The sequence below is a fragment of the Mercenaria mercenaria genome, chromosome 19 (genome assembly GCF_021730395.1).
Source record: "Mercenaria mercenaria strain notata chromosome 19, MADL_Memer_1, whole genome shotgun sequence".
NCBI classification, from domain to species: domain Eukaryota; kingdom Metazoa; phylum Mollusca; class Bivalvia; order Venerida; family Veneridae; genus Mercenaria; species Mercenaria mercenaria.
In genome coordinates, this window is record NC_069379.1 from 2,734,095 (window position 1) to 2,748,351 (window position 14,257).

The 14,257-nt window shown below is 34.2% G+C and overlaps 1 protein-coding gene across 2 annotated transcripts in view; it reads right to left on the reverse strand.

Annotated features, from left to right (window-relative positions):
• Positions 1-2,661: 2,661 nt before the first annotated feature.
• Positions 2,662-14,257, reverse strand: part of LOC128551156 (uncharacterized) — a 52,340-nt gene continuing 40,744 nt past the window's right edge. For both annotated transcript variants that reach the window (XM_053531635.1, XM_053531637.1), the window contains 2 exons: positions 6,571-7,075; positions 2,662-2,971 (listed from right to left, as the gene is read on the reverse strand). In XM_053531635.1, the coding sequence (XP_053387610.1) occupies positions 2,913-2,971; positions 6,571-7,075 (564 nt within the window). In that variant the 3' untranslated portion in view covers positions 2,662-2,912. The remainder of the gene's footprint in view (positions 2,972-6,570; positions 7,076-14,257) is intronic.

Here is a 14,257-nt window from a genome sequence, read left to right on the forward strand (position 1 = left end):
TGCCTTTCATTGATGGCTGTATGTACTTGCATGCAAAAACTTAACCAAGGTGTGACGCCGACGCCGACGCCAGGGTGAGTAGAATAGCTAGACTATTCTTCGAATAGTCGAGCTAAAAATGGTATTTCGACCTGGTAAATAATGTTAAGTTAAATTTAGTAGTATAACTTTAATTTGTATAAAGTCGTGTAATGATATTATATGCATATTATCCTGATGGTAGAATATCTAATTGACGTGGTTACGTCGCACTAGAAAAATCAAACAAAGAACAACATTAACCTGACGTACAGACATATTTAAAGCGGCATGCCTCCAGATCGTTCGACAACAATAAAAAATTATTTTTTTTGGTATCTTGAAATAAATGCTATATTTTTTAAGAAGTCTTTAAAACTTTATTACTGACAAACTTTATGTTACGGAAACACATGAGAATTTGCTGTTTTAACTACTTTTTACGATGAAAATTGAAAAGAGTTTGTCACGCTTTTACTCCAGGTAAACTGTCTCGATTATAAATATCTATATTTCGAAGTTATTATTCACTACTTCAGCTATAGCGCTATTGGTTACGACGACGGGAAAATGTCTTTATTGCCGCGGTGGTCCGGGGTTGTTCGAATCCCGACGCGGTCATCTTTTTTTTTGATTTGGAATTTTTAAAATATTTTAGAAACAAAAATTCATATTCTAATGTTCATATAAATGACCAAAACTTCAATTTGAAAGAAAGATTATTTTTAGCCAAAGCTGGAGGCATGCTGCTTTAACAACATGTTTCAGTTCATTCAAAAATAAGCGCCAATTTCCTGTTCTGCCTTCTAGTGAAGTTGTCTGGAACAGACTTGCTGTTCAGTTCCTCCTCCCGGTAAACGTTTAACAGCCCAAGTCCCAATAGCCTGCCAGTAGTCACTGTGTTCCGCAAGTATATCTTTACTCGTCTCATTACACTGAATGATAGTTCAGCGGTAGCTGTTGATACTGGAATACTAGCAAGAACTCAGAATACAATATAGATGGACGGATATAGGTCTTGGTGGGCAGCTTTAATGGTGTCTGGTAAGCTGAATGGAATATCTGTCTCAATGGCGCCCGCCCAGTGGCAACAGTGTTTGATTAAATGTTTCAACGAGATTATTATGTTTCAAGTTGATACATGTACACTGAACCGCTTTCAAAACGCTCCATAGAACTGTATGCTTTATAAGACGTACAAAAATTACGGTCACAAATTGACACAAAAATCGTTAAAGTAAGGAATTTTGCCTAAAATGCTGATCAAATCAGCGATTTTTTTTTCATCAAAATGTTTTTACGGCTACTTCTTTATAGAGTTGAAAAAAGAGCCTAAAATTTCGAATCCTTTGAAATATTTTACCAAACTGAAATATTATTTCATGTTTAATACAAATCAACCGTCCTGTAGAACGTTCTATTTCGAAATTTCTACTTCTGTTGTAAATTAACCCCGTATCGCTTAACTTTTCTTACGCTACCAGTAGCCTTTTCGCTACAACTTTAAAACTACCAAAAAGAACTAAATACATTTTCCAGGGAATTTAGAACAATGTATAAGACAACGTTCGATACAAAAAGAAGAATGAAATAAGTCTAAAATAGCGATTTTTTCACTAATCCGATGAAACCCTAGGTTTTTTAAAGTCGCAAATTTAGCCAATAATTCTGCTACAGTAGTTAGTAGCACGAATGTTAACGGTTTTCATTAGAAATATTCTTGCAAATTTAAAATAAATTGAATCCTGATAGTACGTGACTGAAACACTGGAGGTTTTTGAATATTCAAATATGCAAAGTCGAGCTTTAAACAAGCTTTAAAGTTGATAATTTTAATACACACACGTATGGTTTCATGAGACAGAACATCACGTGTCATGTGGTTGAAAATTTTATATTTACATGTCCAAAGATGATGATAACAATTTACATCTTTATTAAATCGTTTGAGAACTATATTGGTTACAATATAAAATGAAATTTTTTAAGATTAAGAACGTTGACTTCCACGTCATGAATCGTATTCATTGGAAATAATTGCGACTTGGTAAATCATCGGAGCTACATCAAATAAAATACAAAATGTTCAAATCACAGAAATGTTTTGCTACTAGTTAGTTTTCCTTCAAAATAATGTCTGAAATACCTTTAACTGTCCTGAAACTTTCGCGGAATTATCTAGGATGATGGTAGTTTTAACATTATAGCGAAAAAGACTACTGGTAGCGTTAGAAAATTTGTTAAGTGTATGCCCCGAGAACGCTGTACCTAACATCATCATTTAGGCTCAGGTTCCCATGTAAAACATCTGGATAAGGCAGCCCATCTGACTGGCATTCGGTCATATTTAACTTCACGGTGAAGAAACTTTTCAAGAAAGATAAATCTTCCTATACTTAATATGTACTTCATTACATTGAAAGCGCGACAAAGATCGCTGTTAAGAATTCTTCTGAAAGAAAGGAAATATATCGATATATAGCCCTTCCCCACTTCAGTTTTTATTGCATTTTTAGGCTTTTTTTTAAATTCTTGAGGACCATGTGTATGCAACTGCGTTTTATTGCCTATAGTTAGCTACGCTCCTGACACGGATGGTATGAATTTCAGATATATATGTGTAATTGTATGGCGCATATAGATATTCATACACGCCTGGTAAACAACAGATGTATACGATTAAATACGATTTTTGGCTCTGTCGCAACTTCCGAGCTATAAAAATCAAAACTCGGGGAATGGTAGGCGATGTAGATTTGTTCACTAACTTATTCTTGCACTTTGGAACACAACTTTCATCGGAAAAGTTACAATTATAGAAATCAGTGTTTTGTTTGACTTTTCATGTATGATATATATGAGACCTACATCTAACGAAATTATCAAAATAATATCTACTTGCCTTGAATGTTTCCTAGTTCTTCCTGTCCCTGCACTTTTGTATCTATTGTATCTAAAGAATAAAGCGTCCCCTTAAAACAGTATCATTTTTAATAGATGATTATATCTATGGATAACATGATGTTAAAAGCAAATTTTGGCATGAATGATTACACACAGTTATATCAAATTTAACAGTAATTATGCGATCGCATATCAAAGAGGAATATCAACGTTCTAAGGACACAACCCGCTGAATGTAAAATACATAGACAATCTGAATAAAAAACTAATACAGGAACACATCAAGATATCGCTGGCGAAATAATGGAAAAGCCATAGCGAGTGTCTGTTGTCTTTTTGCCTTTGGTCACACTTCGTTTCTATGATAGTCTGTAACGCTGTTATGTAATAAAAGGTTATAATAAACAGTTTTTCTTTTCTTTTAAAAATCATAAGAAGGTCATAATGACCCTATATTGCTCACCTGTTAAACTTGGCATTGGAATCATCAAGACAAACATTCTGACCAAGTTTCATAAGATGTGGTCATAAATGTGGCCTCTACAGCGTTAACAAGCTTTTCCGTTAATCTGAGCAGGTGACCTAGTTTTTGACCCTACATGACCTAGTTTCGAATTTGGTAGAAATCATCAAGATAAACAGTCTGATCACGTTTCATGAAGATAGGGTTATGAACGTGGCCTCAAGTGTGATAAAAAAGCTTTTCCTTTGATTTGACCGTGCGACCTAGTTTTTGACCCCATATTATCCAGTATTTAATTTGGCATAGAAATCATCAATGTAATATTCAGACCAAGGTTCACGAAGATAGGGTCATACATGTGGCATCTACAGTGTTAACAAGCTTTTCCTTTTATTTGAGCGGGTGACCTAGTTTTTGATTCCACATGATCCAGTTTTGAACTTGACCTAGAAATTATCATGGTAAACATTCTGACCAAGTTTCATGAAGATAGGGTTATAAATGTCGCCTAAAGAGTGTTAACAAACTTTTACTTTGATTTGACCAGGTGACCTAGTTTTTGACCCCGTATGACCCAATTTCGAACTTGGCCTAAAGATCATCAAGACAAACGTTCCGTGCAAGCTTGTATGAATAAAATCTATAAAAAGATTCTTTAAAATCTTATCAAATCAAACCATAAATGAAAAGGGCCAAATAGAAAATTTTACTCTAAAACCCATGATGGAATCTAGCCGGTTTTCAAAAGGAACCCAGATCTTATTGTGACATAAGCTGTGTGTAAGTGTGGTTAAAATCGAATGTAAAATATCACTCTATCGTATTCACAAGGTAGAACTTACAAATTTTGTCTCTTTCGTGGATCAGTCAGGGGCCTGATTGGATCTGATGGATTCATCATGGGATCCAAGATCAATGATTGTTTAAGATATTTTGCAGACTTGCATCAAATCAAACCATAAATGAAGTCTCTGTATGGCTGTAAAAGCCAACAAGAGGACCATGATGGTCCTGAATCGCTCACCTCTTCCCACATGACCCAGTTTTGAGTATGACGTCGTTTTTTCTATTATCTGACATAGTGACCTAGTTTTTGAGCTCATGTGACCCAGTTTTGAACTTGACCTAGATATCATCAAGATAAAAATTCTGACCAATTTTCATGAAGATCCATTGAAAAATATGGTCTCTAGAGAGGTCGTAAGGTTTTTCTATTATTTGACCTATTGACCTAGTTTTCGAAGGTACGTGACCCTGTTTTGAACTTTACCTAGATATCATCAAGATGAACATTCTCACTAATTTTCATGAAGATCTCATGAAAAATATGGCCTCTAGACAGGTCACAAGGTTTTTCTATTTTTATACCTACTGGCCTAGTTTTTGACTGCATGTGACCCAGTTTCGAACTTGACCTAGATATCATCAAGGTGAACATTCAGATCAATGAAGATCCATTGAAAAATATGGCCTCTAGAGAGGTCAAAAGATTTTAATAATTTTAGACCTACTGACCTAGTTTTTGAACGCTGTTGACCCAGTTTCAAACTTGACCTAGATATCATCAAGATGAACATTCAGACCAACATTCATACAGATCCCATGAAAAGTATGGCCTCTAGACAGGTCACAAGGTTTTTTTTATTATTTGACCTACTGACCTAGTTTTTGAAGGCATGTGACCCAGTTTCAAATTTGGCCTAGTTATCATCAAGGTGAACATTCTGACCAAATTTTATGGAGATCCTTTCACAAGTATGGCCTCTAGAGAGGTCACAAGGTTTTTCTATTTTTAGACCTACTGACCTAGTTTTTGACCGCACATGACCCTGTTTCGAACTTGACCTAGATATCATCAAGATGAACATTCAGACCAATTTTCATACAGATCCCATGAAAAATATGGCCTTTAGAGAGGTCACAATGTTTTTCTATTATTTGACCTACTGACCTAGTTTTTGATGGCACGTGACCCACTTGCGAACTTGACCTAGATATCATCATGATGAACATTCAGACAAACTTTCATACAGATCCCATAAAAAATATGGCCTCTACAGAGGTCACAAGATTGTTCTATTATTTGACGTACTGACTAGTTTTTGATGGCACGTGACCCACTTTCGAACTTGACCTAGATATCATCAAGGTGAACATTCAGACCAATTTTCATGAAGATCTCATGAAATATATGGCCTCTAGAGAGGTCACAAGGTTTTTCTATTTTTAGACCTACTGACCTAGTTTTTGATGGTACGTGACCCAGTTTCGAACTTGACCTAGATATCATAAAGATGAACATTCTGACCAATTTTCATAAAGATCCCATGAAAAATATGGCCTTTAGAGAGGTCACAAGGTGTTTCTATTATTTGACCTACTGACCTAGTTTTAAATGGCACGTGACCCAATTTCGAACTTGACCTAGATATCATCAAGGTGAACGTTCTGACCAATTTTCATGAATATCTTGTGAAATATATGGCCTCTAGAGAGGTCACAAGATTGTTCTATTTTTAGACCTACTGACCTAGTTTTTGATGGCACGTGACCCAGTTTCGAACTTGATCTAGATATCATCAAGGTGAACATTCTGACCAATTTTCATGAAGATCTTGTGAAATATATGGCCTCTAGAGAGGTCACAAGGTTTTTCTATTTTTAGACCTACTGACCTAGGTTTTGATGGTACGTGACCCAGTTTCGAACTTGACCTAGATATAATCAAGATGAACATTCTGATCAACTTTCATAAAGATCCCATGAAAAATGTGACCTCTAGAGTGGTCACAAGCAAAAGTTTACGGACGCACGCACGGACGGACGACGGACACTGTGCGGTCACAAAAGCTCACCTTGTCACTTTGGAATAGAGTCGATTTTGTTAATCATTTGTGAAATAGTTTGATTTGAAAATTCCTGAAGCGTCTTTAAATCATTGTATCATGTGTATTTTTCATAAAATTATTTTAACGTAAATCTCATAAATGATATTCGATAGTGATCACTTATTGATTTGCTACTTCAGTAATTTAATTATATGAAACAAGCAGAACTGTATGTTTAAGTTTCATACTATGGAATCATTTTAGAAATATAGATTAATATCTCAGATGGAGGACAGTATCACTGTATGTTAAGATAAACAGAAATATGATTTTGTTCAAACTGTTTTGCATACTTACTTTCCGTATCGTTTCTCAATGAGGACTGAATATCAATATTCTCTAACTCTGTTCTCATTATAATGTCTTCGATTTTTTTCTCTGTTTTTGATATACCTGATGCTAGTTGCCGAAGAGCTGTTTCTAAACGATTTATATCATAGTCTTTTGCGCTCATGCTGGCGGAATGCATTAGAGTTCTAAATGCTTCTAATATACTAATAGCAGATGTGTCTGCAGACGACATGCCCTTAAACAATTCCTTCACTACGGCTATAAGTAGGGACATATCCCAGGTTTGAACATTTGCATTCACTGTTGATGCAGATGGGAACAATGTCACGAAATGTCCCTTCAATATTAAATTTTTATTTAATATTGTCTTGTTTATTCTAAGCATATCTTCGAGGGTCTGACCGCTTCTTGCTGCTTCTCTAGTTACAATGCCTCTTAACACAAGCAATCCACCCTCAGTTAGCAACAGTATGTGTCTCAAATATCTCTCGTTATCTAAAGTTGCCATCGTCTGTAAAGAAATTAAAACATTATTTTTACAACGGTTGGTGTTGCTGTGCGGTTTGAATTTTGGAAAGATCTGAGCTGAACACAACATAATATGACATATTGTAAATTACCTTTAAATGGTAAATTGCACCCGTTTGATCATACTCCGGGCATATACTCATCAGAATATTTTTCTACCAGGCATTTCTGGATGAACAAATTGCTAGACACTCTTCTTAAATTTCTGTTATATCTACTACCAAATTCATGCCCTGTGGAAATTATTGGAAGACGTAACTACTCTGTTGCGAAGCTATTCGTGTCGTGTGCAAGAGTGACCAAAAGTAGGTAAACAAAATTGAAGGTTCCCGAGCAAAAAGGTACCTATCTCCATTTTTGGTCAAAATGGAGTTAGGACATTTGTGGCATAAAAACTAACATTCCCCACCTGACTAACTCAATCCCCCCCCCCCCACCAGCAGCGTATTCTTCTGTTTAAGAGTAAAAAAAGGTATTTCATGTATGCAACACTGGGTCTAACTCCATAACGAGTTGACATCAAAGAGTTCAGGGCTTTGATGGCTGTTTCGGATAATAAAAAGAACACAAGCCTGATGTAAACGGACTAAATCAATAATTTTAAAAGTCATCAGGTATATGAAATTAATATATTCCATTGATATATTTAGGTAAAATGATGCACAAATCAAGGTTTTAATGCAACATTAGTCCTAACTCCATGGACTAAGAACCCTTGTTGCATAACTCCATGGACTTAGAACCCTTGTTGCATGAACGTTTTTTCCCTTATAAACATGATATAAATAGTGCTAAATAAACAAGAGACTTAGTAATATGACAGTTTAGTTAGTATACAATGTATAGCTGCAATTATTTTGGGAAATATCTTACTTCTTTGAAATTTTACAAAAATGCATTTTTCCAACATTTTTACTAAATGGAGATAGGTACATTTTTGAACGGACCCCTTCAATTGTATTGATCACGTAAAAGTGAGGTAGGTAAATAAGTTTTACCGTCCTTTCATAAAGAATGTAACCAAAGTCGACAATCCACAAAACTTGCAGATAAACAGCAACGTAAGTGAGGCGATATCTGCAAGGTTGTTCATCTTTTGTTTAAAACGGAAATATTTATGACTTTATTTGATTAGAATTACATAAATGGTCATGGATATATTTATGGTCCTGGATGAGTATGCAACAAAAGTACCAACAAGAGCTGTCGGATGACAGCGCGCTCGACTATTCGAAGAATGGATTGAAGAATGGGCTCAAAATTTTTCCATATATTAATTTTCAGACAAAAAATGGATTAAACAAAAAAATGTTCCTGTATTTGTGGATTTCGATTAGTCTTGTACTAAATGGCAATGTTTGACGAGCATGAACCTATGTTTACGGTCGTTAACCCATTTTCACGGTCATAAACTTAAGTTCTCGATCGTTAACATATGTTCATGTTCGTAAACTATCGTTTTCACTCGTGAACCTTGGATTACACCCGTCAGCATAGGTTCACACTCGTGAACTTAGATTAACGACCGAAATTTATAACTCTGTTGAAAAAAACCTGGGTTCACTGGCATAAACTATGGTCAACACCCGTTACCTTATGTTTCGCTCGGAAATATGGGTAAGTATTCGAAAAACTTGGTTTTACGTTCGAAAAACCTACTATCGATTTTTAATGCTAGTTTTTTCCAGGTTCACGTTATTATTGGGCAATTGGCGTGCCATAACCGTTTGTATATGTTTATAAAGAAGCAATAATAAACATTGAGGGACATAATATCAGATAAAGTATAAAGGTAACAAACACAACATCTGTACTTCGATATACAAAGCCCTCCCATGTCCAGAAATGAAACCTTGTTTTGAAGAGAATTGTCCCTTGGTAATTAAGCCAAAATGTTCAAATTGGATTGTTTCCCTTTATACAATCTAAACGCAAGTATCGACTTTTGTTAATCTCTCTTAACTTGAACGCTGGTTTTATCAATTTGGGGTATTGTAACAACATGGAATGAAACCTTTTTTTTTAAACAGACAGGTTTACACCTTACCCGAGACTACACACAATATACATAACATTGTAATTTCTTCAAATTGGTAATTTTGAATGATAATCGGGTTTTTGTTTCAAAATTGAGAGTCGGGAAAATATATGTGAATCACAGATTTAACGTTAATAAATTTAAAAAATAATTTTGAAATTTGAATATTTTTATTCAAACATGTAATTTAAAATAACACCTCATTTAATTTGACAAAGACGGAATTAGATCATGTACATGATAATCTGGTATTTGTTAAGCATGTTATTCCCATTTTATACCCTGTGTATTTTTAAATATAATTATTTAAAGGCACTGACCTCCAGATTTGGCTAAAATAACTTTTTCCGTGAAATTGAAAAAATGAAGTTTTTTTCATATTCTTAACATTAGAATATGAAATCTAAAATATCATAAAAAATCAAAATCAAGAAAAAAAAGATGATCGCGTAGGGAATCAAACCCTGGACCGACGTAACACGAACAGTGCTTTGGCAGAATGAGTGAATTATGACTTCAAAATACAGATATTTATAATCGAGACAGTTTAACAAGAGTAACACATTACAAATGCCTTTCAATTTTCATCGTAAAAAGTAGTAAAAACAACATTTTTTAATGTTTTTCCGTAACATATAGTTTGTCAGTATATTAAGATTTAAAGCCTTCTTATGAAATATAACATTTTGTTTCCTGGTTTCCAGATTGTTCCAGATATAAAAAAATCTTGTTGTCAAATAATCTGGAGGCCAGTCCCTTTACTTTAATTTTTTTTTATAATAATATGTTTTCATATTTGTCCATTACTTTTAAGTGAAGTATGTGAAAAAAGAGTAAACTTCAAATGTTTTTCTTTTTTTAATGTGCATATTACCACGGAGGAGGAAGTGTTACACGAAGGATGGAGTTCTTCTGATAACCTGTCATGTTTTCTTCTGATAACTGTTACGGAGTTCCTGGAAAACGTTACAGAGTTCTTCTGATGTCTGAATGACGAGCCAAGGAATCGGTGGATAAAATGGTAATTATTTATCTTTAAATAGAGAGAATGGGGTGTAAAACTAAAGTTTGATGATCAAGGTTGCCTGATGTATTGTGCGCTGCGTCAGAAAAAACTGTTTAGTCTAATAATCAGTGCCACTTCTTTGAAATGAAGACATTTTGAGTAAAATATCGAAATCGTTTGCTTTTTCATAAATATTATTCTTCTTATTCACGTTCTTCATCCTCACCACATGCAATAGAATAATTTTAGTGCAAAGTTGCAAACATAAACCATTTTCTAACAATTTTATGCCCGATTTTTCAAATGTTATGGAATTCAGGTGATAACTCTGAAGATGTCATAGAGTTCTTATGATAACTTTTATTACTGCGAGGGTGTTTCTTGAGCTATGTTAATATACTTTTTAGCTAATTTAATTATTTACAAAGGGTGTTAATGATGTTCTAACGTAATATATTTATCCAATGCACAGTATTGTGGTTATATAATGTACGGTATGAGTCTTTTGTAAAGTTTAAAACTATGTGCAATATAATGACATATATAGTAAAATACGAATAGACAACAAATGCAAATTGTATTTTTTCGTTCTATCAATGGATGTGCCAATGTTCGTGAACAACGGTTTATTGGTTTCCGTTTTGATTGATCACTGAATTGAAATCAAATCCGTTCATCTATTTGCTGCATTTGCAGAGGCTGTCTTTTTCTGAAGTGGTTTATCGGATTAATATGTATGACTGCTGTTGTCATCGCATGCAATTCAATTGCTTGTTTAGTTATGCATATTCATATTATGACCTTTACGTTGAGTTAATATGTGACAGGTTGAAAAGGCCAATTTGCTAGGTAAAGCTTTAGATAATTGTCCTTTGTTTCAGGATGCGACAGTCAGATATAAATACTGTCACAAAAGATTCCTGACGTCTGAAGCAGTTGCTCATGTTGTAAATATTCATCCTGAAAGGAAAGTCGCAATTACAATATTGAGGCCATGTAGCAAATTTAAAACAACTGTTTATGCATATTCTTGGTTGTTGTATTTATTCTTTTTAATTTGTGTACAGGACTTTATGTAGAATCTTTCGTCAACACTTGTATCAAACCATCATTTTGATTCCACACCTCATGTTTAATTTATTGCGATGTAATGAGATGGGAAACCAAAATTTGTAGTCCTGTTTGGCGCCATATAACCTATACTGTGTTGGTGCGCCGTAAAACCCAAAATAAATAAATAAATAAATAAACATTTTTCATCATAGGATATTTTTTATTCGTCCTGTCCAATGTCTTCCCCCAAGTAAATCAAACGTCCGTGTTTTAAGTTTGCCACAGTCATACATATTAATCCGATAAACCGCTTCAGAAAAAGACAGCCTCTGCAAATGCAGCAAATAGATGAACGGATTTGATTTCAATTCAGTGATTAATCAAAACGGAAACAAATAAACCGTTGTTCACGAACATTGGCACATCCATTGATAGAACGAAAAAATACAATTTACTACTTTTGTTGTCTATTCATATTTTACTATATATGTCATTATACTGCACATAGTTTTAAACTTTACAAAAGACTCATACCGTACATTATATAACCACAATATTGTGCATTGGATAAATATATTACGTTAGAACATCATTAACACCCTTTGTAAATAATTAAATTAGCTAAAAAGTATCTTAACATAGCTCATGAAACACCCTCGCAGTAATAAAAGTTATCATAAGAACTCTATGACATCTTCAGAGTTATCACCTGAATTCCGTAACATTTGAAAAGTCGGGCATAAAATTGTTAGAAAGTGGTTTATGTTTGCAACTTTGCACTAAAATTATTCTATTGCTTGTGGTGAGGATGAAGAACGTGAATAAGAAGAATAATATGTATGAATAAGCAAACGATTTCGATATTTTACTCAAAATTTCCTCATTTCAAAGAAGTGGCACTGATTATTACACTAAACAGTTTTTTTCTGACGCATATCACAATACATCAGCCAACCTTGATCATCAAACTTTAGTTTTACACCCCATTCTCTCTATTTAAAGATAAATAATTACCATTTTATCCACCGATTCCTTGGCTCGTCATTCAGACATCAGAAAAACTCTGTAACGTTTTCCAGGAACTCCATAACAGTTATCAGAAGAAAACATGACAGGTTATCAGAAGAACTCCATCCTTCGTGTGACACTTCCTCCCCCGTGATTACTTTTATTGTCGATGTATTATATTTACATGTACAATATTTAAGGTCAATGACATTAAACTCAAAATTAGATTGATACAAATTTCTATTGTATACAGAGACTATACCAGTTTATCCAGTGTCATCAGCGCACGTGTACTGTGACAGGCAAAATTTCTAAATTAGGAAAATCAGTGATATTCAAACGTTCAGGGAAGCAGGAAGACATAAAAATAACTTAAAAATAAAGCCATTGAAAGAAATATTAACTTTTCTAGTTTACTTCAATAACTTAATAAATGTTGTGAGATGAGTATAAATATAAGTATATCATATAAAAAGATCATGTAAAGCTTAAAATCTGTCTTGGACTCGGGATCAAAATTAGTTACTTATTTCAAACGCTTAGGGAAGCAAGAAGATCATATTTTATTTTATTAAAAAATATACTAAAAGTAAGAGTAAATATTGCAGATTACTTCAATAACTTAATAAATATTGTCAGATAATGATTTTAATGTCATTTGATCTGTTAAAGTTTTTCTCCTTCTATACTTCAATATGCGTAAATTGACCGATAATGGCTAATTGATACACTCGATAACCTGTTTCCAAGGGAAACAATTTTGCCGATAAGCCAGCAAATTGGCCTAGATTTCTGGGTATGCACCCCCCCCCCCCCCACACACACACATCATATATGAATGTATGAACACTGATCAGATGGGGTGATTTTCTTGTCGGTATGAGGAAAACCCGCTACAAACTGGACTGTAAATGATTATGGTCTAGTCCTGTTCCTTCTCTAAAAAGATGTTTAGGAAAATTGACGGCCCATTAATAGTGTACCTCCTTTTTTAAAGAGTATTCCATTCCTACCATAAGACTACTTTAACTAATTTTTCAGGAAGGCGTAGTTTCAAGCCCCACTAGGACCAAACTTTGTTCTTCTAGTAAGATAAACTGTTTTTTTTTTTCAATACTTATTATCATTGATTTGTCGTACAAAAGCGGAAATTTTTCATTTAATTATCAATTTCTAGCTGTTTAACATGAATTTAGTCTGAAGGGTGAATGTTTAGACATCTTTGAAAATACTTTGTTACATTTTGTAAAAGTTCCTGATTTTGCATTTATTCTTTAGTTTACGAAGTTTGGAAGAAATGTAGGTAGGTTTTACTTCTGTCCTATTGTTCTTTTTGAATGCAGAGAGCAAGGCTATAATTCTTAAGAGTTGGCACTTAATTTCTATCCGATTGAATTCTCTTACTCGAGGCTCCCAAGAAAAATTGTTATTGACAATTTCATTTTGTGTTTTATAATTGTTACGCAATACTTTGAGGTTTCATTTAGCAAAATATAAGGTAAAATGAGTTCTCTGTGATCGTTTTGCGCAATGGCTGTCATTTTGAAATTTGTCTATCTTTCAACTGGAGGAAAAACATAATTTATACAAGATTAATAAATAAAACAAGGAGCTGCATTCAATAAACGTTTGATGCCCCCGGTGGCATCCTTGTCGATAGATTTGCCAACCTAAGTCCAAAACGAGGTCAAGGTCAAAATGAGGTCTGGTGATGTTTGAAGATGAGAAATGGTAACAGTTTACATCTGTATTATTATCAATTTATTCTTGTAAGGGGTATTGATGCTAGACGAAACGGTCCCATTTGGTTAACCAAGAGATGGCCCTATAAAGCAACCCAAGTCCAAAATGAGGTCAGGGTCAAGGTCAAACTGAGGTCAGGTGATATGTGAAGATGAGGAATGGTCACAGGTTAGATCTGCATTAGTATCAAGTCATTCTAGTAAGGGGTATTGATGCTAGACGAAACGGTCCCATTTGGTTAACCAAGAGATGGCCCTATAAAGCAACCTAAGTCAAAAATGAGGTAAAGGTCAAGGTCAAAGTGAGGTCAGGTGATA